The sequence below is a fragment of the Muntiacus reevesi genome, chromosome 11, assembly GCF_963930625.1.
Source record: "Muntiacus reevesi chromosome 11, mMunRee1.1, whole genome shotgun sequence".
NCBI classification, from domain to species: domain Eukaryota; kingdom Metazoa; phylum Chordata; class Mammalia; order Artiodactyla; family Cervidae; genus Muntiacus; species Muntiacus reevesi.
In genome coordinates this window covers 26,784,659-26,811,911 of record NC_089259.1, presented here as the reverse complement: position 1 = coordinate 26,811,911, position 27,253 = coordinate 26,784,659, and the positions used below count along the sequence as shown (strand labels likewise).

At 40.5% G+C, this 27,253-nt stretch overlaps 1 protein-coding gene across 4 annotated transcripts; it reads right to left on the bottom strand.

Annotated features, from left to right (window-relative positions):
• Positions 1-569: 569 nt before the first annotated feature.
• On the bottom strand, positions 570-22,369 carry N4BP2L1 (NEDD4 binding protein 2 like 1). 4 transcript variants are annotated; one of them, XM_065901767.1, is made up of 5 exons: positions 22,026-22,329; positions 5,879-6,006; positions 5,480-5,568; positions 3,498-3,574; positions 570-2,048 (listed from the first exon to the last, which is right to left on the bottom strand). In XM_065901767.1, the coding sequence occupies exons 1-5, from the start codon at positions 22,214-22,216 to the stop codon at positions 1,790-1,792; spliced, it is 744 nt and encodes a 247-aa protein (XP_065757839.1). In that variant the 5' UTR covers positions 22,217-22,329; the 3' UTR covers positions 570-1,789. The 4 variants fall into 4 exon arrangements, with proteins under 4 accessions (XP_065757839.1, XP_065757840.1, XP_065757841.1 ...); XM_065901768.1 differs by lacking the exon at positions 3,498-3,574 and adding an exon at positions 3,380-3,448 and having other exon boundaries at positions 1,857-2,048; positions 22,026-22,337; XM_065901769.1 differs by lacking the exons at positions 3,498-3,574; positions 5,480-5,568 and adding an exon at positions 3,380-3,448 and having other exon boundaries at positions 1,857-2,048; positions 22,026-22,341.
• Between the last annotated feature and the right edge of the window lie 4,884 nt (positions 22,370-27,253).

The following is a 27,253-nucleotide window of genomic DNA, read 5'->3' as shown; positions in this document are numbered from 1 at the left end:
CCTAAATGAGTCAAGCCACCCAGACTGACCTAATTCTGCACTGACCTAGGGATCACGTTGACTAGGATTACCCAGGACTATCTGGGGTCTGGAAAACAGGAGTACTGTTAATGTGGATTATCATTATTATTAGATTATTATGTGTTGAGCTTGGATACACAGAATTTAGCCAAACTATACTTTAGATTCATTCAAATTCACTTAATTTTAGCTTGTTGTGCAAACTTTGCTACTCAAAAGAGACATCAATTTTTTTAAATGTTAATGAAAAAATTACATATCATTGCTGGTAATCATCAAGATGTTGAATAGATTTCAATAGTACTAAATATGGAATATTAAAGTAATACAGTCTTTCTAATGTATAGAGATTAAATAATTTATACACACAAGTAAAATATAAAGTTGCTTTTATCTTTACCTCTGTGTCTCCTAGTCATTAAAGAAGATGGGTAAATACAGTTATAGAAAAACTAGTACTTAATAGGGTAGAATTCTGTAGTATTTATGGTAAATAAGTTTTTTATTTTCTTAAACCCCCCAAAATTAGATTCAATGACAAGTCCATATAAAGCAATACCATATATAATTTTTAATAACCATAAAAGCACCATTATATAGAACACTTAAAATAATGCTTCACAAAACATTAGAAAGAAGTTGTTGGCCAACAAGAAATAAAGCATACCTCCTACATGGTCTTATCCGTGGTCTCACACCAAATTAATCTGATTCCAACCTGTTAAAATTTGATTTGGATTCATAAATTCAATATTAATAAAAGAATTGTAGTAGAACTTTGTCTTAAAGCCTCACAAAACACTGAGACTGCTCCTCATAAGAGGAGCATGACTTTTCCTGTTTCCATGTGAGGACATCCTGGGATGCTTCATTCCTTGTACGCCCAAAACTTTGGAGCTGCCAACTGATAATACACGTTTATAGGAATAATTCTTAAAAATTGCTTCATTATTCCTCTTAAAAATTGGTGTTTTATAAAGGCAGGCTTGTTTTATGTACACTGTTAGCTCAACAGCCAAACAGGTTTATCCCTGTTATCAAACAGGTTTAATCCTGTTTGATAAAGTGGTAGTTAAAACACAAGATGTGACTTGAAACAACGACACTGATTTTCCTCAGTAGCTCGTATCACTATTAAGATTTTAACAGATATTTCTAACAGTGACACATCGCTAAAATAAAGGGATAATTTCCCAAAGTGTCTACTTTGAAGGACAATATTCCCTTAGGTGTATACTTCCTAGTGTCTTCATCTTAAAGGAAAATCAGTATCATCATTACAGCCACACAACTCACATTTTTGGATACACAGATGATCAAAAGTAGCAATGCCACTAAAAAATTGTTCCGACCTATTTCTCCCCCACCTTTCCAACTTTCCTGATGGAGATGAATTTCCTGAAAAAATAGACTGCTTCAGAGAAAGGGCTACTGAAGCTTTACATTAAAAACAGTTCATTAATGAGCCTATGTGGCTGATTACGTTCTTGGGTATGTTCTCAGGCTTCAGTTTTGAATTAGTTCTTTCCCTAGAGAAAGGACTTTGTTTAATCAAATTGGTAGAATTCCCAGCATCAGACCATGCACATAGGATCACTTTTAACAAATGCTTGTTGAAGAGGCATGTAACGACTTCTGCACAGAAACTCTCAGGCTTGACTATTTACACTGGAATTAGAGCTCTGACTACCACCGAACGGAGAATAAATACCAAAAATTGAAGTAAAAACTGATTTAGGAAAATTCGGAATGCCTGTAAGAGAGGCCTCTAATACCCGTGGTGACAACCACCCCTTCTGTTAAAGGAGCTCTCATTAGCGAAGCTGCCATGCGCCCTCCGGTTTGGGAACTCTGCATAGGTGTTCCAGTACCCTGCACGGTTGGAAGGAGATGCGTTATTCCTGTCCTGGTTTCTGTTCGCTCTGCTTGGTTTTTCAGCGTGCAGCACACTGTAAAAGGTAACATCATGTTCATATCGTTCTTTCATTCGGTGTATTTTCTCTCTTGGGACTCCATGAATGTTTCTTCTACGTGGAAAAAAAAAATGCAAATGTTTAGTTAAGGCAGCATATCAAAATGAGTTATATTTTACAAGTATTTGTATTTTACAAGTCCTGTATTATTACACAGATATGCACTCCCTATTCTCAAGATGGAACTCTGACAAAAGCAAAACATCGTGTTAGGCAGTTATTGTTCGGCTCAACTGTTTTTCATGCGGCCCTGCACACTCCCCAAGCTACCCTGAGGCTAGCAAAGAGCTAAAACATCAAAAAATGCTGTTTCTGGAAATCTCAATTCTGTGCTTCAAAACATAAGACAGCACCATGAGCTCTTCTTATGTGTTTGCCAATTTGTTACGCATGTATCTGTAATCACTTTTGTCAGTCCTAGATAGTTCTAGATCCTTATTAAAACAACATTCTTCAATTCTCATGGACATGAGAATCAATTGGGGATATAGTTTTGAAATGTAATTATCAGAGATTTCAACTAGGAATGGGGTCCATGAACTACGACTTTTAAAAATATTTATTATTTATTTTTTTGGCTGTGGTGGATCTTTGCTGCCACAGTACAGGGGCTTTCTCTACCAGCGGGGCACGGGCCTCTCACTGCAGTGGCTTCTCTTGTTGCAGAGCACAGGCTCTAGGTGTGTGGCTTCAGGAGCTGTGACATGTGGACTCAGTGGATACAGCTCCCAGACTCAGTAGTTGTGACGCACATGCTTACTGCTCTGCAGCACATGGGATCCCTCTGGACCAGGGATCAAATCAGCATCCCTTGCATTGCAAGGCAGATTCTCAACCACTGGACCACCAGGGATGCCCCATGAACTAGGAGTTTCACAGTCACCTCAGGTGATTCTGACAGAGGTGATTCACACATCACTTGGGAAATACTATCTGCTTGTAACCATAAGATGAATTAGACTTATTCCTAAAAAGTAAATTCTGACCTCACTGGTTACTTTAAATCATTGACATTACCAAATAGCACAGATGATGAATTATCAGAACCCATGCATTCAATCAACAAGTTAGTATTATTTGGACATTTATTGCTTTACAAACTAGAAGCAGCATCTAGACCATAAATGAACCACAGACTGTTCAATATCTGAAGGTCTTTGTTTAGCCTAAGTGCAAAAACACCACTCACAAGTGCAATCCCATGCAGAGGAAAGTGCTTTCAAATGTCCATTAATGAAGAAGCATTTTAGCAGAATGTTAAATATGTCCTTGTTGAGGACCAAGTCCAAGCTAAGATTTAGCATTTAGCATTATATTAGAAAACTGACCCCAAAGTAAAGTCTTTCACATTAATAATTTCAAAGTTATCAATTTCCAAGAATTACCATTTCTGGCCTGAAAACTACCATGTCCATTTCCAGCCTGAAAAGATTCTTTTGTTCGGTCTGAAATACCTGAAAATAGCAGGATACATAATGAGGAGCTAGAAAAACAAAGAAGTACCTTGCTAACTCTTGAACGTTGAATTTCCAGCGAGTGTCAGGTTCTCGGAATATAACTTCATAGTTATTTTCAAGTGCCTGATTTTTCAAAAGTACATAAAACATTGAAGACATGGTATGTATGTTTGGGAATGTTTATGCTGCCATTTAACATTTACTACAAATCTTTTCTAACATTCCTTTTGTTTAACCAGTAATTCAATGCCTCAATTTATGTTAACAAATACAGTTGGTACATATCCATACTTAGCCACTCTCAGATTATATTATGGTTCCAAATGATAAATTTTCAGTAATTCTATCTACTATGTTGGAAAATGACAACAGTTCTTTGTTTTGAACCTTTAAAAAGATAGATAGTTGAACTAGTTTTAAATTCCCTGTCCATAGGAATGAGCAATGAACTCCAATGGTTTCCCAAAGTCCTGTACATGTGATTATCGTAGATTCACTTTCATCAACTGCCTTGGCCTAGTCCTCACACCTTGCTTTACAAAGTGAGAGTACCAGAGGCACAGAGCTTGGGAAATAAAAGTGATTTCCACATACTTCACATATTCTTCCCTCCAAAAAGTAGCTCTCCCATCCATACCACATAGTTTGGCTCAATTCACCGTGCTATATTTCCTTGAGTTTAGAAAATGATTACCATTTCCATGGAAACATCAAATGTTCTTTGCATTGCCTGACTACTACTTACTTTATCTCAAATTGAACTTTCTGTTATGACTACTGTTTGTTGTGTTATAAAATACAGAATAAAATGGGGGATTTATTCTTCATTCTTTCCTCTTCATTCTTTAGATAGACACTTCTAATTTCATAAGGATATCAAATATTATACATGGAAACTATCTAGCTTCTGTGTCTTAGTAGTAGCTGTGAATGGCTGGGAAAGATTGTGCATGTCTAGAAATTAGAAAATAAAAAGTAAAATGACTTTCCTTAAGCCACTCTCAGTTAAGCTCTGCCTCTTGGTTCTGAGCTGTGCCTTAATTAACCCGACTCTTCACATCCCTGTCCATTTTTCTCCTAAGTGGATGTCTGATCCATGAACTGAAGTAACCACAAAGTTGATGCTCATTCTTTCCTACATTCAGCAAAGTCCCACAGTCTGGGCCTAAGTAAAACTGATGAAAGTATCTAGACAAAAACACACCTTTATGTAAGCTACTCTGCCCAAAATATTAAAAAAAGGCTTAAAAACAGGCTGCCATGAGTCCAGTTTTAGAGAGATTCACTTTAAAATTAGCCAAGTAGGGAGAATACTCAGCTGTCTTCTTCCTCTCCCTGTATGTTTGTGGATCTTTTCTCCTTAATACACACAGTAAGGAATGAAAACATATTAGCACAAAAGATGACATCTGTCTGAAAAATAGATCAGACTTTCTTCATAAATAAAGAAAAATGTACACATTGCTTCATTCATCTGACTGTCCTGACAGTAAACGGCTGAATTGTTACCTTATACGTGCATTTATATTTGTATTCTAATATCTTAATAGGGTTACAGTGTTACTCCTGAATCTGTGTTTAAACTAAGAAATTCATTGCCCTGGAACTCCCATGCAGCAGCAGCACCCACAGTCCTGAAGTCCCCAGCGTGGCAAAGACAGAACTGTCCTATGGATATCATCTCCAGCTCCACTGGAGGCATCACCTAGTCCAGCACTTCTCAGCAGGTTTCAGCAGATGCTCCTATGGATGCCTTCCCTTAGGAAAACAACCAAGACAGAATGCTGTCAAGAATTCAGACCAAGGGCTATTTTTAAAATGTACCCTGAGGTAGTATTAGCATCTCAGCAAATTTCAGCCACTGAACGGCAGAGAAACGCTAAAATAAAACCTCTTTACCTGATCCCTGGGAGAACTACTAGTAATGAATATGAGATCATTGAGACCAAAAAAAGAAGAAAGAACAAATGTTTCAACTTTCTCACAAAATGTCCAGAACTGAAAATTCAGAATGATACTTCTTCCTACCATGACTGCATAGGGCTTCATTTCCCAGGCGTGGAGGTTGGTATTATCAATAATAATGGGGGATATGCCATTCCTCATTGCTTTTCTTGCTGCAACACAATGTTATATAACAGTGAACAACATGCAACAATCACAGAAGGGCGAGTGTACTCCATATTTTGTTATTTTTATTACAGGATGGCCTCATTACACAACTTTAATACCACCTACTTCAGAACCCATTATCAAAAATTTTCTTTTTCCTGGAATCTAGGGAGGTTACACTCTGGCATTCTGTTTGAGGGGAAAACATGGCAGAACTTTAGATTAAGCTCCTTCCATAAATTTTTTTCATTTTGCAGGAGCTACAATCTATGTGCACAAGAGGATTTCCCAGGAGCTTGGAAAGGAATCTGTCACCTCTTTTCTGGTTCCACTCATGAGCTTCCTCCAGGAAGTCAGGATTGAATTCATAGGCACCATCTTCCCTGAAGAAAAAATCATCCGTGCTGAAAATCAGGGCTCTGGGAAAGTCGTGTTGCAATTGTCTGGAGAGTGGGGAAACAAAGATTATTTTATGACCATGCATTTTCATACTATAAATCATTTCCTTCCATCTCTAACATTTAGCAGTTTACACTTGTGAGACCACCAGGTTTGAGTTGTTGAAATTCATTTTAAAAAGAGAGATTCTCTCTAGAAGGTATCACTCCTTCATAGGGGTAAGGAGAGGGCTGAGAGGGGACTGGTATGTTGCCCAACTCTTTAACAAGTGCTGGTCACCACGGCGCTGATGTCTGCAGCTACCAGAACTGATTCTAGAGGAAACCCTGGAGGCTTCGCTACAGGGGTGACAAGAGTGGGCACAGCCCTCACTGACATTCCTCTGTGACGCACCACTGCCCAAGGACCCCTGCTGCAGCCCCTTCCTGCACCCCCTTACCTGTCCTGGGTCCCCTCGCCTTGGAGCTCTGTTCTCCATAAGGACCCATGTGAGACACTGGTTCTTGCTGAGGTATGAAATGTAGATAAAAATGATGTGTGTGCTACCCCTAACAGGTAACATTTTAGCAGTGACCTAAACCAAATTCTAAAACCAGAAGAAGATGCAGATCCAACATTCCCTAGACTTTCCTAAACTTCTATCACTCTCTCTGAATATGAAAATGTCACACACAGAAAAAAAGAAAAAGCATCATGGAGTCCCCCCTTTAAAGCAGGGGGAAAAAAATAAAGCATATGAAGTTTTGCACAAAATAACTTCAGAGAGAAGATATTTCCACATGAAATCCTTATTCAGACTTCTTTGGGGGAGAAGATGGCTATTGTGCTAGACAGTAACAAAGTAAATCTCTGAGCTTCCTTTCCTCACCTATAAAAATGGAGGATAACAGCACCCATCTTGCTAAGTGAAGATGACTACCTAATAACCTGGGGAAGTGCCTCGCACAGTGCCTGACACAATGAGCACACGATTCTCTCCCTTCTCCCTGTGTTGCTCCCCAGCGTAATTCTAACTTTAAACAAATTCACCAGTCAGATACAGTCCATGACAAAATGGCCCTGCTAAGAATAAAAAGATATTTAAAAGTTGGAGGAAGGACTTCCCTGGTGATCCAGTGGCTAAGAATCTACCAATGCAAGGGATGTGGGTTTGATTCCTGGTCTGGGAAGATCCCACATGCTGCAGAGCAGCTAAGCCTGTGCACCACAACTGCCGAGCCAGCATGCCTAGAGCCCATGCTCTGCAACAAGCAGCCACTGCAGTGAGAAGCCCGCACACCACAGCTAGAGAGTAGCCCCTGATTGCCACAACTAGACAAAAGCCCACACAGCAACGCAGACCCAGCGCAGCCAAAAATAAGTACGATTTAAAAAAAAGGGGGGGGGGAATGTTGGAACATAAGAGCAGGAAATATAAAAAGAAAACAGAACTATTCAGCTCTGTTTGTTCTTCTCCATCAAGAAGAATTCTCTCTAATCAGGAAAGAGCATAAGGCATTGAAACCACAGATAATGAGTAAAGCACCTAAGCAGCTTGAAACACTTAGGTTCAGTTCCTGCCATTCTACTAGTGCCATGCGGACTCTCTAAGCTTCTGTGTTCCTGACTGAAAACTTGTATAATATCACGACCTATTAAACAGAGCTTCTAGTAAGGATGGAATGAGGTGAGGTACGGGAAAACATTTTTTAAGAGGTAAGGTACAAACACAGGGTACTGTTATTTTATTAACAATAACAAATGAAGTCAAATTTTCCAACCAAAACTCTTTACATGCCATCGTAGTAAAAAGTGCATTGGAGTGTGTACATGCTAGGAGAGGCGGCAAAGAAAACATGGCCATTTTAAATACACCACAGATACAGAAACGGACATGAAAGGCAAGTATAAAGATCTGATAAAACGGATTTGCATAGTTTCTTTGTAAATGTCTTTTGACTGTAAAGATACTCAAACTGAAAAGCTCAAATCAGATATCCAAATGTTAACCTCCAGGGCAAACAGTTATTATAAAGACACCTTAGAAGAAAATCTAAGGGCAACACTAACTGCCTTTTCAGGTGTGCATATTTTATATTTGTAAATGCTTTACAGTTTTTGAATTATTTTCATCAATATTATCTAGTCTAAACATGAAAGCTTCAATCAGAGTTTAAATAATATTGTGTAACTTGTTTTCCTTATCTTTTGTGTACTAAGTTCAGCAACTCTGGATATTAGTTCCAAAACTTCTTAAATATCCCTTCTAAATCTGGCTTCATTTGTTTTCCTATTAAGTCTGCCACTTACAGGTTTGGTTTTGTCATTTTCAGAATGGAGTTTTTCTTCTCATAGACATAGCTTTATCTCCTCTTTATGGTTTATATTACCTACTACACGTTAATACTCTAATTTTTCATTTAAAAAAAAAAAACCTTTTAAGGCATGTGTTCAATTCACATTTTATTTGAATTCCATTCCCTTCTAAAAAAACAAAAAAGAAAACACAGCAAAGAAAGTATCACCTTGTTTGCAAAATTTTGCCTTAAATTGTTTAGGACCACTATGGAGCTGAACCACCTGCTCATCATTTCCCAAGACACATGTGACTATAGCCTATATGGTCCTCCTAACAAACAGGCAGGCAAAAATAGGACCGTTTTTCACCTTTACAACTCTAATGGAATTGGGGGACTGGAGATGATGAAAGAATTGACTTTTTGATCTTACTGAATGATCGTTCCTTCAAAACTTGTTTTAGCTTCACCTGAATGTTAAATCAGCACTGGCAGTCATGGTGCATTTTGAATACACAAGACTTAAAAGCTCTCCCAACTAAATGAAGAACTGGTGAACTAAGCAATCCTAAGAGTCTCAAACTTCAGTGGAAGCAATAAATACCATTCCGTCAGCTTCAGAAGTGACGAGCATAATGCCCCGGCTCTAGCTTCCTTTATGGTGATCAGGAGCCTCATGCATTAGGGAAATGGAGAGAATGGAAAAAAAAAAAGACAATTACATCCACATAATTTTCACCTCTGCAGTGCCCCCCCAAACTCACCTGAAACTACTACTATGAGAGTAACTTAGGTTCTAATCTTGATTTCATAGCATCACTCTTTTGTGTAATTCTTTTGTTTAATAATAGAGAACGATTTGAATATATTTAGATATCTATTAGTCACTCACCCACTCATTGATAAAGTCCAACATTAGTATGTAACTTTGAATTGTACCCCTTATTATTGGAATTTTCCAACATGCAAAATAGAATAACATAATTATTCCCCATATAACCATGGTCCAGCTTTAACAATTATCGTTATATGGCCAGTTTTGTTTCATCTGCTTCATACTTCATTTCACCAAATATCTTTTCAGTGTTCAAATTTCCCTGATTGTCTTATAAATATATTCCTACAATTGGTTTGTTGACTCAAGAGCTAAACAAGATCCATACTTTGCATTTGGTCCCCACATTCCTCAAGTCTCATTTACTCCATGTTTTTCCCTCTTTTTATTTCCACCTAAACTTTCCCTCCACAACCTTTTATATTTAGAAAATGTTCAAACCTATAAAAATAAGTTGAAAGAATACTATGAACACTCCTTACCCTCCATTATTAACATTTTTGTTAACAATGTTGTTAACGTCTTGCCTCATTTATTTTACTTCTCTCACATGTGTATTTTTGATGTGCCATTTAAAAATAAGTTGCAGACATCATGATACTTTGTTCCTAAATGCTTTATCAAGTATCTTCTATAAATAACATTATCCTAAATAATCACGTCACAACTTAAAAATGGAATTATAAATTATAAATGTTATAAATATATACTATACATAAATTATATACTAATTTATATTATAATTTTATATTACAGCTATTTATAATGCATGCAATGCTCAGTTGCTCAGTTGTGTCCAACTCTTTCTGACCCCATGAATTGTAGCCCACCATGCTCCTCTGTTCATGGGATTTCCCAGGCAAGAACACTGGAGTGGGCAGCCATTCCATTCTCCAGGGGATCTTCCCGAGCCAGTGATCGAACCTGGATCTCCTGCATTGCAAGTGGATTCTTTACCTCTGAGCCACCAGGGAAGCCCTTAGCTATTTAAAATAGCCAATGTAAAAAAAAAAAAAAATAGCCAATGTCAATAGATTTTCTAATTTAAAATTTCCTTCACGGTACCAATAATATCTTCACAGGTTCAAGTACAGCATTTAGCTATTAACGCCTCTTTAGTATCACTTAATCTAGTCTTCATGCCTTCTCTGGCTTCCCTTTTTAAAAAAAAAAAAATACTTTTAATTGAAGGATAATTGCTTTACAATATTGTGTTGGTTCCTGCCATACATCAACATGAATCAGCCATAGGTATATATTTGCCCCCTCTCTCGTGAACCTCCCTCCCTGCTTTCCCTTTTTGAAGAGTCTAGTCAGTTGGCTTGAGAATGCCCCACATTCTGGATTAGCCTGATTATTTCCTCATAATTAGATCCAGATTGAACATTTTGGAAGGAAAATACAGAGGTGATGTTTGCGTACCTGACTGCACGTGATGACCATCTGTACCATCCGGCTAAGTTTATCACTTGGCTAACAGGTAGCATCAGCTAGCATTGCTTCCCTTGTGATACTACATCATGTTGGAGTTGGGGGAGGGGGGCTGATGTAACAAGAGGCCCCGTGTAACATCCTATTCCCCAACAACCTTTCCCTCAATGAGCTTTATATTCATTTCTGATCACTGCCAAATGAGTTATTACACTGGGAATAGCAGAATACTGATTACTTCATGTAATTTCTTCTGTATTTACTAGGTGGCATTGTCTAGTAAAGAAGAGCACTCTTTCCCTTTCCCCTTTTAATAATGCTTACCATCGTCTTTCTTTATGATGCTCAAATTGTCCCAAATTTGCCCAGCAGGTGCCCCCTCAAGCTGGCTCCTGTGTCTTGGTCTACACCAGCCTTAAAAATACTACTTTTCCTTTCTAATTAGCAAAGTAACACATATTCAAGGCAAAATATTTTGGAAGAGAAAACTGCAAAACAGGAGAGGTTCCTATATTCCTCAACCTAAAAATACTAATATTTTGATTGTCTTTCCAGGAGACAGAATTTTTTTTCTCATCTGATATTTTGTTCCATAAAAACAGAAACATAATGCAGAGAACATCAACTTCTTTTCACCAAATTTATTTCCACAGCAACTATTTCCCACCTTACGAAGTATGATTCTGTGCCATTATTTTTTTCTTTGTTTAAAAATTAATTTATTTATTTTAATTAGAGGCTAATTACTTTACAATATTGTAGTGGGTTTTGCCATACATTGACATGAGTCAGCCATGGGTGTACATGTATCCCCCATCCTGAATCCCCCTCCCACCACCCTCCCCATCCCATCCCTCAGGGTCGTATCAGTGTAGCAGCCCTGAGCGTCCTGCCTCATGCATCGAACCTGGACTGGCGATCAATTTCACATATGGTAATATACATGTTTCAATGCCATTCTCTCAAATCGTCCCACCCTCGCCTTCTCCCAGAGTCCAAAAGTCTGTTCTTTACACCTTGGTCTCTTTTGCTGTCTTGCATATAGGGTCATCGTTACCATCTTTCTAAATTCCATATATATGTGTTAATATACTGTATTGGTGTTTTTCTTTCTGACTTACTTCACTCTGTATAATAAGCTCCAGTTTCATCCACCTCATTAGAACTGATTCAAATGTGTTCTTTTTAATAGCTGAGAAACATTCCATTGTGTATATATACCACAGCTTTCTTATCTATTCGTCTGCCTATGGACATATAAGTCACTTCCAGGTCTTAGCTATTGTAAACAGTGCTGCGATGAACATTGGGGTACATGGGTCTCTTTCAGTTCTGGTCTCCTCGGTATGTATGACCAGCAATGGAATTGCTGGGTCATATTATGCCATTATTTTTGATGAGTTATTCATATGGATGAACCATAATTTACTTAACCAATATTCTGTGGTCAGGTATTTAGTTTGTCCTCAATTTCTTTGATTCTCAGCAAGTTTAAGTATTTTTTCTTATGTGTGCTACTCATTTAGAGATATTCTTTTGTGAACTGCATTTTCATTTTCATGTCCTGTGGTTGTTGATAAAACCTCCTTATTGGGAGGTTTATGGCCAAATGAATTGGTAAAATCTTTATTAAGTACCTCAATTTCTTTTTAATTTTGTTTATAATGAACTCTAACATACAAGTCTCAATTAATAGAACTTTCCTTTAGTCACATAAACTCATCTTTTATGTTCTACTTTCTGTCTTTGATAATACATTTACAATAGTCTTTCCCAACCCAAGATTATGTAAATATTCATCTATGTTCTCTTATATTTCACTCTTGAATCCATCTAAAATTTCAGCTTTTATGTGGTTAAAACAGAATGAAAATGGATCCCTATCTCAAGCCACTCACAAAAACCTGAAATGGATTAAAGATTTAAATGTAAGACCTGAAGCATTTAACTCCTAGAAGAAAGCGTAGGGGAAAATCTCCTTGACACTGGTCCTGGCAATCAGTTTCTAGGTATTACATCAGAGTACAAGCCACGAAAGCAAAAAGTAGTAAAAGAGGCTACATCAAACTGAAAAGCTTCTACACAGCAAAGGAAACAATCAACAAAATAAAAAGGCAATCTACCAAATGGCATCACCAACTTGAAGGACATGAGTTTGAGTAAGCTCGGGAGTTGGTTATTGGACAGGGAAGCCTGGCATGCTGCAGTCCATGGAGTCGCAAAGCATCAGACACAACAGAGCAACTGAACTAGTCAAATAGAAAAAAATATTTCCAAATCATATATCTGATATGGGGTTAATAACCAAAATATGTAAATAACTCATACAACTCATTAACAAAAATTAAAAATCCAATTAAAAAAAGAGCAGAGGATCTGAATAGACATTTTCCCCAAGAAGACATACAAACGGCACACAGGTACATAAAAAGGTGCTCAACAGTGTTAATCGTTAAGGAAATGCAAATCAAAATCCCAGTGAACTATCACCTCATACCTGACTAAATGGCTATCATCAGCAAGACAAGAAATTAAAAGTGTTGATGAGGATGTGGAGAAAAGGAAACTTTTGTGCACAGTTAAAAGGAAAGTAAATTATTGCAGCCTCTGTGGAAAACAGGATGGAGGTTTCTCAACAAATTAAAAATAGAACTACCGTAAGATCCAGTAATCCCACTTCTGGTTTACACCCAAAGGAAATGAAAACAGGATCTTCAAGTTATCTGTATACTCCCCATGTTTACTAAAGCATTATTCAGAATAGCCAAAATATGAAAACAAGTGTTTGTCAGTGGGTAAATGGATAAATGTGGTAAATACATGCAATGGGATATTTTTCAGCCAGGACAAAGAAGGAAATCCTTCCATTTGTGACAATATCAATGAACTTTAAGGTCATTATGTTAAGTGAAATAAATCAGACAAAGACAAATGCTATATGACCTCACTTATATGTGGAATCTAAAAAAGTTAAACTCATAGAAACAGAGTACAGTGATGGTTTCCAGGGGCTGAGGGTGTGGGAAATGTCGGTCAAAGGATACAAACTTCCAAGTAAAAGATGACTAAGTTCTGGGGATCTAATGTACAGCATGGTGGTTACTGCTAATTCTGTATTATGCACCAGAAAGCTGCTGAGTAGATCTTAATATGTTCTCATCACAGAAAAGAAATGGTGATTATGTGACACAATGGAGGTGTTAGCCAAGACTACAGAAGTAACCATTTTTCAACACAGGAAGATATCAAGTCAATACACTATACACGTTAAATTTACATAATGTGTCAGTTACACCTCAATAAAGCTGGGGGGAAAAAAGGCAAGTGAGTGGCACACATGGATTAAAACCCAGGCTTCTGGCCTCAGAGCTTTACACTAAACCACTGTAACTGAGTGCTTTTAAAATGAACCACAGTTATCTTCTTTCTCTAGTGACACTGAGGTTGTCTGCAATTTTCTGTACCATAAACAAAATTTTCAGTGAACATCACTGTGCCAATCTCCTTGTGAATATGTAGAACATCTCCTGAGGGTTTAGCCTCAAGTGGAATAGAAATGGAAACATTTGTTTTTTTGAAACTGTAGAGCAGGTATTATTTAAAATTTCCTTCTTTCTTTCAGAAAAAAAAAAAAATTTTTTTTCCAGACAGAATATATGTTCCATGAAGGCAGGGATTTTTGTCTTTTTTGTTCAGTGCTCTATTTTACATGAGACATAATAGATATTTGGTAAGTGTATGAGTGGTTCTTAAATATCAGGTTCTGTTATCTTAATTATGCAAATGTTGTATAGGGTGAAAAGAACCTGTGTGAATTTCTATTTACTCTTTATGTGTTGAGAATTTTACCAGAACCTAAGGTTTATCCCCAAAGAAGACTGGGAAAGAAAATTCTTCCTAGACCAGTACTTCCTCTAGATGTTATTGGTATCCTCCTCAATGACTTTAAGCTGGGAGGCAGGAAACAGATTCAGCAACTCAGTAACCTGAGGAGAACGGGGAGGGAGCCATAGCTGTAAAAAGCTTGGGCCTGGTGTGGCTGATCTTCTCGCTGCTGCCAACTGCACCGCCAAGGCTGAGCCTTGCCCTTAGGTAGATGGAGCTCAGCCATCACCAGCTTCATGGACCCGCCAAGCCACAGGGGCTAAAGGCACCCCAGTGAATAGTTCCCAGGTCATCCTACTGCTCACTCTCACCCTCATATCTCCAAAGCAGGGCATGTTCATGAGATTCCAAACCAGACTCCCAGTTAGCCCTCATGTGACTCCACTGCAGTTTCCAGCAGAAATTCCTTTCAGTGTCTTGTGTGTGAACAGCAACTTTCCAGAGAATTCAGCAATGCCACAGGTTTCTCCTGTGTTTAATGCTTTGCTGGTCAACTTAGTCATGCTGAGAAGAGAAGGAATCACATAATAATATGTGAGTTCCTTACCCTGACAGTTGAAATACAGATAAACTAAGCTCTTTTAATAGGATCTTGACGAGTGTTTTTCATTACACAACAGATTGAAATCAACCTCATTACACTTTGATCAGGTCACTCTCACTAGCCTCTTCCTTTAGTGCAAAAGAAAAAGGTCTGATTAGAAATAAGGAGAATTTATCCCTATGACCTTGATCAAGATATATAACTTCTTGAAATAATGCCATTTGCAGCAATATGGACAGACCTAAAGATTATCATACTAAATAAAGTCAGAAAGAGAAAGACTAATACCAAATGATATCATTTATATGTAGAATCTAAAATAACAATACAAATCAACGTAATGTATGAAAAAAACCAGATTCACAGACATAGAGAACAGACCTGTGGTTACCGAAGGGGGAGGGGAGGGAAGGAATGGGAGTTTGGAATTGGCAGAGGCAATTATGTGTAGGACGGATAAACAACAAGGTCCTACACAGAGAACTACATTCAATATTCTGTGACAAACCATAATGGAAAATAATGTGAAAAGGAATATATAAATATATATATGAGTCACTTTGCTGTACAGAAAAAATTAACACAACATTGTAAATTAACTACACTTCAATAAAATTTTTTAAAAAGATATATAACTTCTTAGAGTTTAGTGTCTTCAGCTTGGACTAGATGAACTCTGTAAGAACTTCCTGATCATTTCCTGAAATTTTCCTATGAAAATATTCTTCCCCTTTCGTTTCTTTCTCTATTTCTACTGCTTCTCTAATCATAACCACACCTGTGACATTACATTGCCCCAATTCAGTAGGATCTTCTTCCCATACCCCGATAGCTCACGGACTATAGTGGTTGTGATTCTCCTTTGTTACCTTTCTAGTGAATGACTGTGAACATAAACACTGCACTGTGTGTTCTTACTCTCCGTGAACATAGGTAGCATATATAGTCCTTTTTCTTCCCAACCTTCAGAGAGAGGCACTGCAAGGACTCTCAGCACTGGGGAGAAGAGATTCAGGAACCACTTTAGGAAAAAAAAAAAAATCACTAAAAATATAAAAAGTCAGTAGCTTCTCCAAGTAGACCTGAGGAGCTAAAAATCTGAGATGTCGCCTGCCTGATGCTCTAATTTTCATACACACAGACCTGGACTAGTACAAACTCTCTATTTTGACCTTGCTTTTACTTATGAGAGCCCTAGCCTCAGAGCATGGGGTCTGAGGTGACCATGGCCCAGAGCACTGTGAAGCGAGTATGCTCTGGGGTCTAATTACTCACTACTTAGTTAACCTAACTAATCCCCTCTTCCCACTGCTTCTCATATTTTTTTTAAACTGCATTTGGTTATAAAGTATACCTTCGTCCCCATCTCTGTTCTATCATTGCATCACATCAGGAAAGCATCCTTTCACCTCCTTGGATAGCTCTGGTGCCAAGAAATAATGAAAACGTATTTCTCTTGATGGAAAATTCCAAGTCGTCCAGACATATGAATAAGGAGAAAAGACAGCTGTCAGTGAGCATCCTTTGAGCCTACTGAAACCATATCACAAACCATTTTTGATGGTGCCAAAACAAACTAGCACATTGCAAAGGATGTGTGTCCTAAAGCATGGTCCCCAGGCTTTACTTTGACTCATACTTAAAGATTTAAAAAAAAAAAAATGCAGGAACTGACTTAAGGTTGAGAACTTTTAATTTTTCAAACAAGACCATTAAAAAGAAAAAAAAAAAGATTACCTTAAACTATTGCCATTTCAAAAGGACATTTTAGTCATATAGTCATGTAAGGCAATATTATTCAGTTATGAAGTAATGAGATTCTGACACATGCTATAACATAGACGAACCCTGAAAACATTAACCTAAGTGAAATAAGCCATACACAAAAGGACAAATACCATATGATTCCCCTTTCATAACGTATCTAGAGTAGTCAAATACAGAAACAGAAAATCAGATCAGAGGTAGGTTACCAGGAGCTGAGGGGAGGGGAGAGGTATTGCTTAATGGGTACAAAGTTTCTGTTTGTGGTGATAAAATTTATAAAAGACAGTGGTGATGACTGCAAATCACGTAATTAATAGCACTGAATCGGACACTTAAAAATAGTTAAAATGTCCTCAAAGGGGGGACATTACACACACACACAGAAGAAAGCACAGAAGTCCACAGATGTTTTCACTGAAGTCAGAGGAAAGAACAGGTGCAGATTCAAATGTGTATATATCAGTTCAGTTGTGGAAACAAATAGTTCTGGATCACCTGCTGAGGGTAAAAGGGTCTCGGAATTGGAATTTTATTTCCTCTCTCAATCCTATACTTTTTAGCCAGCTTTTTAACATTCTCCATGGTCTGGCTCTGGGGTTACCTAACCAACACACTCAATATGAACAATTCACTGCAATCAAGCCCTGCTCCTCGTGAGCCTAGAACACTCAGGTCTTTCCCATCTCCATCTTCTTATGTATGATGCTAATCCTTTTCCTTGGCTTTCTGGTCTTCAGACATCCTCCTGGTCTTCAAGGCCAGCTTGAGAACCACCTCCACATGGAGGAGACTAGCTCTTCCCTAATTATCTTATCTTCCTAATAACCAGCCTCAGTGACTCCACTGGCCTTGACCACCACCAGCACAGAAGAGGCTATTTCCCATGAGACTTTACTTACCCACAGCAGTGTGCTGGTTACTATCTTCCATTTGTTAGTCTTGTGTAGGCTCCTCCTCTCAACCTTACAGTATATATACCTCACTGTGGTTAGTCACTTAGTCGTATCCAACTCTTTGAGACACCATGGACTGCATGCAGCCCACAAGGCTCCTCTGTCCATGGGGATTCACTAGGCAAGAATACTGGAGTGGGTTGCCAAGCCCTCCTCCAGAAAATCTTCCCAACCCTGTTTGAACCCAGGTCGCATTTCTGGCAGATTCTTTACCATCTGAGGTGTTAATAATCTTATCAGTACTTAGGAAATACTGCTATTGTTGACTATCAAATAATTAACAATAGTTGGTATTTATGTAGCCCACACATTCTACAGTGCTTTCACATTCATAATCACAGGATCATTGTTTACCACAATATCTTAAATCCTCACAATAAACTAACTAAAGGAATATTAGCTCCATTTTAATGAAAAAGAACCTGAGGTGTTCAAATGATCTATACTAGTTCATAGGCTAATAAAATGTAATAAAATAGTTCATAATTAAACAATTAATAGCCCTGAGTAATTAAAATCAGTCTTCTTACAGATTAAAAAAACTTCCTGGTATGTCCAAGACAAGAATAACCCTAGGGAAGCCCTTTATATAAAAAATTACTTATTTACTTGGTTTTTTAATAAATGCTTCATCATACAACCTATGTCTATCGAGCAAAGTTATTGAATAAAACTATTTTCAGCTAACTTAAAAAGCTATTTTCACCTTTAAAAAGTTTACAAACAATATGTACTTGTTATGGAAAAACTGAGAAAGTCAGGGGCAAAAGTCTGTATTCTATCCACTGCCTAAAATCAACAACTATAAATACCTATCTTTCTACATATTTCTTAAAACAGGAAATGGAATTTTTGTGTATATTAGAACATAGATGTCAAACGTACATCCATGTTTTCATTAATGACACGTGACTTATAAGCCAATCCTCTATTTTGTACACTTAAGTTGGCTCACATTTTTTTCTAGGACATCAAAACTCTGTGCTGAACATCCCTCTAATCTCACGCACTTGTCCAGTGATTGCCTTAGGATGAATTCCTGGAAGTAGAGTTTACAGGCCAATGGCAATAACCTATTTTTGAAATGCTTTTTAAATGAAATAGAGGTGATAAAACACATATAGCAGAGAAGCTGATTTCTTAGTACTCTGATGTACTTAAAATTTTTAAGGCAGATAAAAACTTCAACTGTTTTTTAACATGCCCAAAGAATTTAAATAATGTTTTCCACATTCCAGTCCCTGCAAAGTGTGAAAACATACAGATGAAAAGCACAGAAATCTAACATTGATTTGGGAGACCAGACAGAGCCTAATTTCAAAAGCATTTTTATTTTTTTAATCAAATGAGAAATGAAAGTTAAGTAGAAAAAAAGATGAACCTGCATTTGTAAAAAACAGATCTCCTCCCATTTTTTCTTAAGTTTTATTTTTCTGATTCAAGAAATACAAGCTCATTATAGAAAATTTGGAATAAACATAGAATAATAAAAATATGAATTTCCCAGAATCCAACAATACATACGATAGCCTTACAGTTTTTACTACTTTCTTACCTACGTGTATTTTTTTTAAAACAATTTGCAATCCTCCCTCTCTCCCCACAAATGGCCTGTGACATCCCACATCCTCACTGCAGGCCTCTTTCCTTGCTGAGCTGTGACTTGTATCCTTGCCTGCTCTCCTGATTTCCATGTAAATGCACAAACCAGGGACTTCTCTGGGACAGTGGCTAAGACTCATCATTCCCAGTGCAGAGGGCCCAGGTTCGATACCTGGTCAGGGAACTAGATCCCACATACTACAACTAAAAAAGATCCCCCATGCTACAACAAATATTTTTTAAAAATTTTTTTTAAAAAATGCACAACCCACCCCAAAGCAGGGCCAAAGTTCTGTGTTCTCAGAATTACCCATGTCCAGCCTATCAAAAGAACTCACAACGTCGGCTCCGAGCTGCCTCCTTCACTTCAGAGTCAGGCTTCTCCCCAGGAACACCATGAAGATGATCTCAGCTGGTCAACATCTTCAGCAGAAATGAATGCCTCTTAAAATGTATATGGTGGTTTAAGGTTTAACAAGTTCTCTCACACAGATGTAATCCTCACAGGAGTCCTCTGAAGTAGGCAGAGCAGATTTCCCTGTTTAACAGGGAAGGAAACTGAGGAGTTGAGATCACAGCTATTCCATGGCAGAGCTTAGATTTGAAGCCATAAATTAGGACTTCCCTAGTGGCCCAGTAGTTAAGATTCTGCACCTCCAATGCAGAGGCACAAGCCCGATCCCTGTTTCAAGAACTAAGATCCCATGAACCACTGGGTGCAACCAAAAAAAAAAAAAAGAAAAGTCATAAACTGACTCAAAGTTCAGAGCTCTTTACCTAGCCATTATTAACAAAACACTCTTAAGTCTTACAATTAGAAATTAAGAGCTAGAAAGATCTTCAGTAAATCATCTAACCTAATCTCTGTCTTACTATTCACTTATGAGGAAAGTAAAGAAAAGCTAGGTGACTGTCCAAAGTTACCAACTGCCTTGTGACAATGAGGATCTAAAGGCACACTCTTCAGACTTCCAGACCAGTGCTCATGGCAGCCATCCCTAGAGAGAGATTCTTTAATAAGTTGTTCTCTTATCCAGTGTCTTCCGCTTAGCCAAAGTCAACCAGGAATTAAAATCTTAAAAGTGTAGATGTCAGAGCCAGAAGGGACCTTAAGATAAACCAGGCCAACGCACTAGCTTTGGAGATGAAGAAAGTGAGACCCAAAACCCACCGCTTCTGCTGTTCAATTCTATGCGCCCAGAGCTCACAGTATTATTCCCCTCTGGGTAACTCTAAACAAAATCTGGCCAAAGACGTTTATTCACTTCTTGGACACAGTGTGTGAGAGGCCACAGGTCAGCAAGGCCAAAGAAAAACTGAACAGGGTTTGACTGCAGGAGGTCTTTCGTTGGTAAGAGATGTACCAACCATGGCTGTATCATAAAATAACCAAGTTCTGCCAGGTTCCAGGAAGGCTTCCCCATTCTCCACTCATACAGAGAGAAGACCTATTGAAATGTGTGTGGTTCTTAGAAAAGGATACCAGTGGCCATTTGGAAGTCACTTGTCCCTTGAATCTGTGAAAATGCAGCAATAAGGTTTTGCTAAAAGCAAATCAGCCAGGAATCCTAACTGGCAGCACATCCCCAGGGCTCTCATCTTTCCCTGACCCTAAAGGACCTAGCCCTTCCTCCCATGTTCTTTGTGTACCATTCAAATCCGCTTCTGACTGTACACTGACACCTGGATTCTTTTTCTAAGGTTCCACAGTTCCACAGCCAGCCCCCGTGATTCTACAGCTTGCTAGCCTTATGTCTCTGGTGAGATGGAAAGCTCTTTGAGGGCCAGGAACCACTTCGACGGAACACACACTACTGCCAGACACGGTGCTTTTGCAGGATAAGATATGGCCCCCACTTTCAAGAAACTTCCAGGATAAACAAAACCATGTGCAGCACTGAGCAAAGCCCAAGGTGTAAACAGGAAGCGGAGGAGCCCAGAGGACGAGGATAAGAGAGAGTTTTAAAGCGCTGTTGGAATCGGTTAGGCAAAGGGCAGCGGAGGGCAAGCCAGGCAAAGGCAAACCAGGCGGGCGGGCCAGCGTCAGCAAAGCCAAGGAGAGAAACAGTTCAACGCTGCAGAGTGGTGGGAGTTGAGGCTGGAGCGGCAGGCCTAGCAAGGTGGCCAAGGCAACAAGCCCGTGTCATTCACGCTGACCCGGTACGGGGGCCGCTGACGCAATTCGCGGGTAAACTAATTTGGGCGCCTTGGGCACAGTAGAAAGGCTGTGTCGGTGACGGCCTGCGAGGCCACGCGACCCCCTCCCCGGGGCACCTGTGCGCCTTCGCAATCGCCAAAGGACACGCGGGGCTGCCTCCACCCGCCAGATATTCTACAGATCGTGCGCCCTGGCCCGGCCCCGACCCCGGGCCCCCGATCGTCTCCGCTCCGGTTTAAAACGCCTGTTGACGCACTGTGGCGGGTGCCTGTGCGCCAGCGGGCGGCCCGGCGGTTTCCTCTGCAGTCGCCATCGGGCTTTCCCGAAGAGGGCTGCCCTTGGGTCCCCGACCCCAGGCTGAGAGAGTGGGGGTGAAGGCATCCAGCCCCGCTGGCGGGGTCCGCGCGGGGGGTGGGGGCGGTGCCATGGAGGCTTGCGCCAGGCGCGGTGCCGACCACCGTCCTCCCGCGAGGGCGCAGCCTGGGAACCCGCGGCATGGGCCCCCGCGTCTCAGGCCCGCGGCCCGGCCGGGAACCGGGTGGCCCGGCTTCCCTCGGCAGGCGCTGGCTGGACCGGAGCCCGGCGGGCACTCGGCGCGCGGCGCATCATTACCTGGCCAGTGTAGTTTTCCCCGAGCCCGGGAGGCCTCGCAGGAGGTAGAGGTGTTTCCGAAAGCTGTGGCGGCGCGGAGGTGTTCCACGCGGGGGTGGCGGGGCTGGCGGCCGAGGCGGCTGCGGCTGCTGCTGCTGCTGCTGCTGCCGGAGGCTCAGCCTCCCAAAGGATTCAAGAAAACTCTCCTCCATGGGGTGGGGGCTGGCGGCGAGAGCCCTGCGTTCCCTTTCCTGAAGTCACGGTCTTGGCCAAAGCTGTTGTTTTTGTGGCTCTCCGGCCATGTGATAGATGGAGGGGCGGGCGCTCGCAGCCCAGCCCCTCCTTCCCACCCGCCCGAACCGCGCTGCGTGGGAGGGGTCGTCCCTACCTGGAAAGCCGGGGACGCTGGGAGACTGACAGCCACGAAAACCTCGGCGACCGACCTCCACTCCCCCCCAGCGCCCACCCTCACCTCCAGCCCAGCCCGTACCTCCCTGCGCGCGTCGCCCCGGGCCCACCGAGCGGGACCCTGGGCACTTCCCCGGGCCGCCCGCGTAGAAGGCAGGCCTTCTGCAAAAGCCCTACCCCATCCCACCGCCCACTAGGCCTTGAAAGTGAAATAATTTTAGTTGACGAAGAGAACGTGAACAGCATTTTGAACAGTAACAGTAAAAACCATAGTCTCCCCCAGTTTGTGAGCACCGATATCTGGCTGGTGTCCCAGTGGCTAATGCCACTCTCCCAGGACCTGTATAATTCCTTTTTTTTTTTTAATTCTTCTTCTGCCAAAAATATTCTTAGAAAGCTTTGTTGCTTCTACATAACTTCAGAAATCTCTTCTTCAAAACAAGGCACCCCTTAAAACTCAGATCGATTTATGAATAGTAGTATAAAGTAGGCCTCCTGAGAAAGAAGGGTTACTGCCCAGGTACATGCTTTGTTGCCTGAAAAGCCGTGGTCTCCCCAGAAACTATTTCAGCTCCCCAGGGAAAGGAGCAGTCTACTGACACTAGAGAGAAGCATCCAGAATTCAGTTCTAAGTTCCGGGAACTGGTGAGCGCCAGTTGGTTGATCACCACAGTACTTTCCAATATTTCACACTCAAGAGTGTGATAGAAAGATCCTATTTTCTGAACTAAAATCCAAGACGCATGGACTGAAAGAGACAATGTTGAAAATTAACACCATCTTGGAAAAATCCCAGATATATGGTGGCTTGGGCTGTAATAACCATTGTAAAGCAAATACATTTTGTTTCTGGCAGCTAAGGTATGAAAATTTTGAAAAGGAACTGTGAAGAAAAGCAATTTACTTCTAAAACAAAACCCAGGAATTGCACAATGAGCTCTGGAAGGCACTCTCCAAGTAGGGAGGGGCTCTATGCTCAGAATTTCACCTTCCTCTTGGGGTTCTACTAGGGAGGGGCAGGGGAGGACAGGGAGGTGAGCTACTCTCTCTTGACATATCCCTTTCCAGCACTGGAGCAAGGATTTTTAGCACTGCTGAGAAACACTGAAACTTCAAAAGCTTCTCTAAATATTAGGGGAAAACCATAAGGAACAGAGACTATAGATGAATCATAAAAATAGTAATGCTTATCGTGTATGTATCATATCATATACTTCTATGTATCCTAGTATACTTCTTAAGAACTTTTTGCCCAGTCTCAAATACTACCTTTCCATTCTAGACTTGTGTTCTCTAATACAGGAGTCACAAGCCACAGGTGAAATATGACTGGTCCAAGTGAGATTGGGGCATCCCTGGTAGCTCAGCTGGTAAAGAATCCGCCTGCAATGCAGGAAACCTGGGTTCCATCCCTGGGTTGGGAAGATACCCTGGAGAAGGGAACAGCTACCCACTCCAGTATTCTGGCCTGGACCATGAAGTCACGAAGAGTTGGACACAGCTGAATGACTTTCACTTTCACTTTCAAGTGAGATTAAAATACATACTGAATTTCAAAGGTTCCATATGAAAAAAATGAAGTAAAAATAGCTCAATAACTTTTATATTCATGTGTTGATAGTATGGTGAGTACATTAGGTTAGTATATTATTAATTTCATGTTTCTTTTTGCTTTTTAATGTGGCCAGTAGAAAAGTCTGAATTATGTATGTGGCTGACATATTTCTATTAGACAGTGTTGCAGGAGACTTCTGTCCATTTCTATTTCCTTCTGTAGAGGGTGTCCCAGGCAGCATGGATAGGGCAACAGGAGGACACACAGCTTTGGGGACTAGAAGTTTGGGCACACCGAGACTGCAGTGTCGGTGGCAGCTGGAGCAGTGAAGTAGGTGCTGGGAAATGTGAGTGTGCTGTTAGAAGAGAGGTCTTAAGCTGGAGGCAAGCGCTTTGAAAATTCCTGCCCTGTACAAAGATGGAGAATAGAGCAGACAGCTGAAGTCGGGGCTTCGGGATCACACTTAAGGTCTGTGCACCCCCCCACCCAAAGTGGATCTGTTGAAAGAAAGTACAAGGGACAGACAGAACTCTAAGAGAGTGTGTAAAGCCCCAGGAAGGGAGAGCTGGAGGAGGAGAAAATGGCGGGCAGTATCTGAAAGTGACCCTAGACACTTCTCCTTTCTCTTAGCTCTCAGATTTAACTAGTCAGTAGGCTCTGTTTTCCCCAATTTATTCCTCAGAACCACAGTTTGCTTAAAGCTGTTTGTGTATCTTGTTTCTTCCCACTAGACTAAGTTCAAAGGCAAAGACAGTGTCACCCTTGTCACCCCAAGAGCTAACACAGCGTCTGACATTCAGAGGTGCTCAATAATTGTATATGGACCTGAACTGCCTTCTCAGTAAATGAGTCTGAGCGTGGGCTTTACTTAAGATTAAGACTGAACAAAGATAGGGACAACTTCAACTGAGGAGTAATGTAAACACAGTCAGTGACCACATCAGCAGTTCTGAGGGCCACACTACTCTCAGATAACATCTACGGTCAGATCCTCACTGGCCCTAACGAGCTGGCAGCCTCCAGAAAGGAGGGCTTCCCTGGGTCAGAGGATCCCTGCGATTAACACTCCTTCGTGCCCTCAGTTCATCCAATCAGGTTTTTCAGCTCTAAAGTTCTATTCCATTTCTCTAGAATGTGATGACCAGCACAATCTCATTTTGCTGTCCTACAAACCATTACTATGATGAGGTAAAGAATCTTAGAAGTAGTTTTTGGCAGGCAAAGAAACATTCAAATCTTTCTCTAATTATTATTGTTTAACAAGACGTGGAAAAACAAGGGGGTACACAGGAAAAGCTCATGGAAACCAGAAATTTAACCCTTGAACCTAGAGTTCCAAATACTCCACAATTTGGAATGCTTAAATCAACCCCAGGTTTCTCCCCTGCAGATGCCATATGGCAGAAAGTCTGAAACCAAGATGAAACTTCCAAAGCAGTGTAAGCAAAGACCCTATAACAGAGTAGAATCATTAAAATACAGAGGTAATAGCTTCTCAATTCTCATTCTATGTCCTTTCTTCCCCTACCAAAAGCTTTTATCTGATTTCCCTACCAAAAGTTTTGATAGATTTTTTACTCAAAAAAATGTCTTATATAAATTTTTACCTTGTTACATATATATGTATATATGACATGAATTGAAAGAATAGGAAAGCATCCATCTGTGCCTGTTTAGCTGTTTCTCTGGGGGACCCCTCGTTGCTCTAGCACCTCCAGATTTCACCTTCCACCAGTCTGCACTGCACTATTTGGCCATTCAGAGGTAGCGCCTCTCTACTTAAAACTCCTCCCTCCTGGTTCTTCCCTCATCCTTCCCCTAGAAGCTGGATGAAGGATATAGGAAGCTGGAAGAGGTTAGGGAAGGGGGACAATGGGAGGGCAGTCATGCAGAGTATCTGCTGGGCTGAATCAATAGTGGAAATGCTCAGGACTCGGTGGCCTGGGATAAGTCTGCCAACACAGAAATGTCCTCTGGATAAGACTGACTTTGCTCATTCTAGCATCACATTACCTCTGCCTCCTACATTCCATCCCTCTCTCTATTTCAGATCATACTCCTCTCCCTAGGCGATAACAATAATCTGTTTCTGCAGCACCAAGTATTTGCCACTGTGCATAGGGACACTTGAGGAGTATAAGCTTTGAAGAGGAAGCCTGGGAGGTGGGGAAAGTAGTCCCAGCCCATTTTTCTAAAGCTCTATTCTGGAAATTAGGGCAAGGTAATAAAGGCAGTGGCTGGAGAAAGCTGGGGGCATCCTGGACCCAAAGTACAAGCCTGGGTGGAGAGTTAGCTGATACACTTCAATACAGCACAGAGTCTCAGAATTGGTCATTAGCCATGCCACACTCACTGTTAAATATTTATACTATTACCCTTATGCACAGCCATGATGGCGTATTCATTAGAAATCCATAAATGTTGCTACTGAAGGGCCCTAAGAAAGCAAAGACTTGCCAGATGCCAGAGTCTCCTCTGCAGCCATCTGTGTTCCAACCCTAATACTGATCGTCTCTTGTCTGAAATCATCCCATCCTAGGTCAAAGGTGAGTCCAGTTTCACAACAGCACTAGGAGTCTGCACAAAGAGCAAGATCTCAGGGAGTTCAACCAAACACTGGAGACTTTGGTCTGTCTGGACCAGACTTATGGTCTAGCAGAAAGATAAACTGAAACTGTACAAAATGAACTAGGGAAAACGTTGAGCTATTTTAAATAAAACACTCAATTCCCAATCAAGCAGATGGAATACAAATAGTTAGCTTCCAGTCTCTCATTGAAACCCCAGGAGAATGTAGAGGCTTTTTTTGGGGGAGGGTGGGGAGGGGCGGAGGGAGTGTTAGGAGAATGGGGGATATGAGTATTATTTTTAAGTATTAATATAAACTGTAAGAAAAAAGATCACAGCAACAAAATAATTAAAAACTGGAAAGCAAAAGGCCTAGTGTTAACTAATTTGGAAAAACAATTAAGAAACAAAACTTGAATTATAGAAAGTCAAGAAGAAATACCATTTACTCTGCATAACCCCTAAAATTTCAGGAACTGGAAAATTCAGGGCTGGAGGTGGGGCTCTAAACAGGAAAGTTAGTTAAAAGTCTGTTTAAGAAACAGACATCCACACAGTCGGGCAGCCCTCTAGAGAAGCCTGGAGGTTTATTCCCTGGAGAAGATAAAACAGGATGAGAAGAGTACAAGGTAAGATAAGGCAGGCAATGCTCCCTTTCCGAAAACAGAGGGATTACATAAATGCCTACATGTTGAATAATGAGACATCATACCTTGTT

Bases quoted from the DNA above. Each gene is read 5' to 3' on its own strand.
- N4BP2L1 (XM_065901767.1), bottom strand. From the start codon at position 22,216: ATGGAGGAGAGTTTTCTTGAATCCTTTGGGAGGCTGAGCCTCCGGCAG. The intron at 6,007-22,025 runs GTAATGATGCGC...CCCACTCTCCAG, and splicing joins GGGAAAACTACACTGGCCAG to ACAATTGCAACACGACTTTC. The intron at 2,049-3,497 runs GTACTTCTTTGT...TTTTCCACGTAG, and splicing joins AACGTTCAAGAGTTAGCAAG to AAGAAACATTCATGGAGTCC.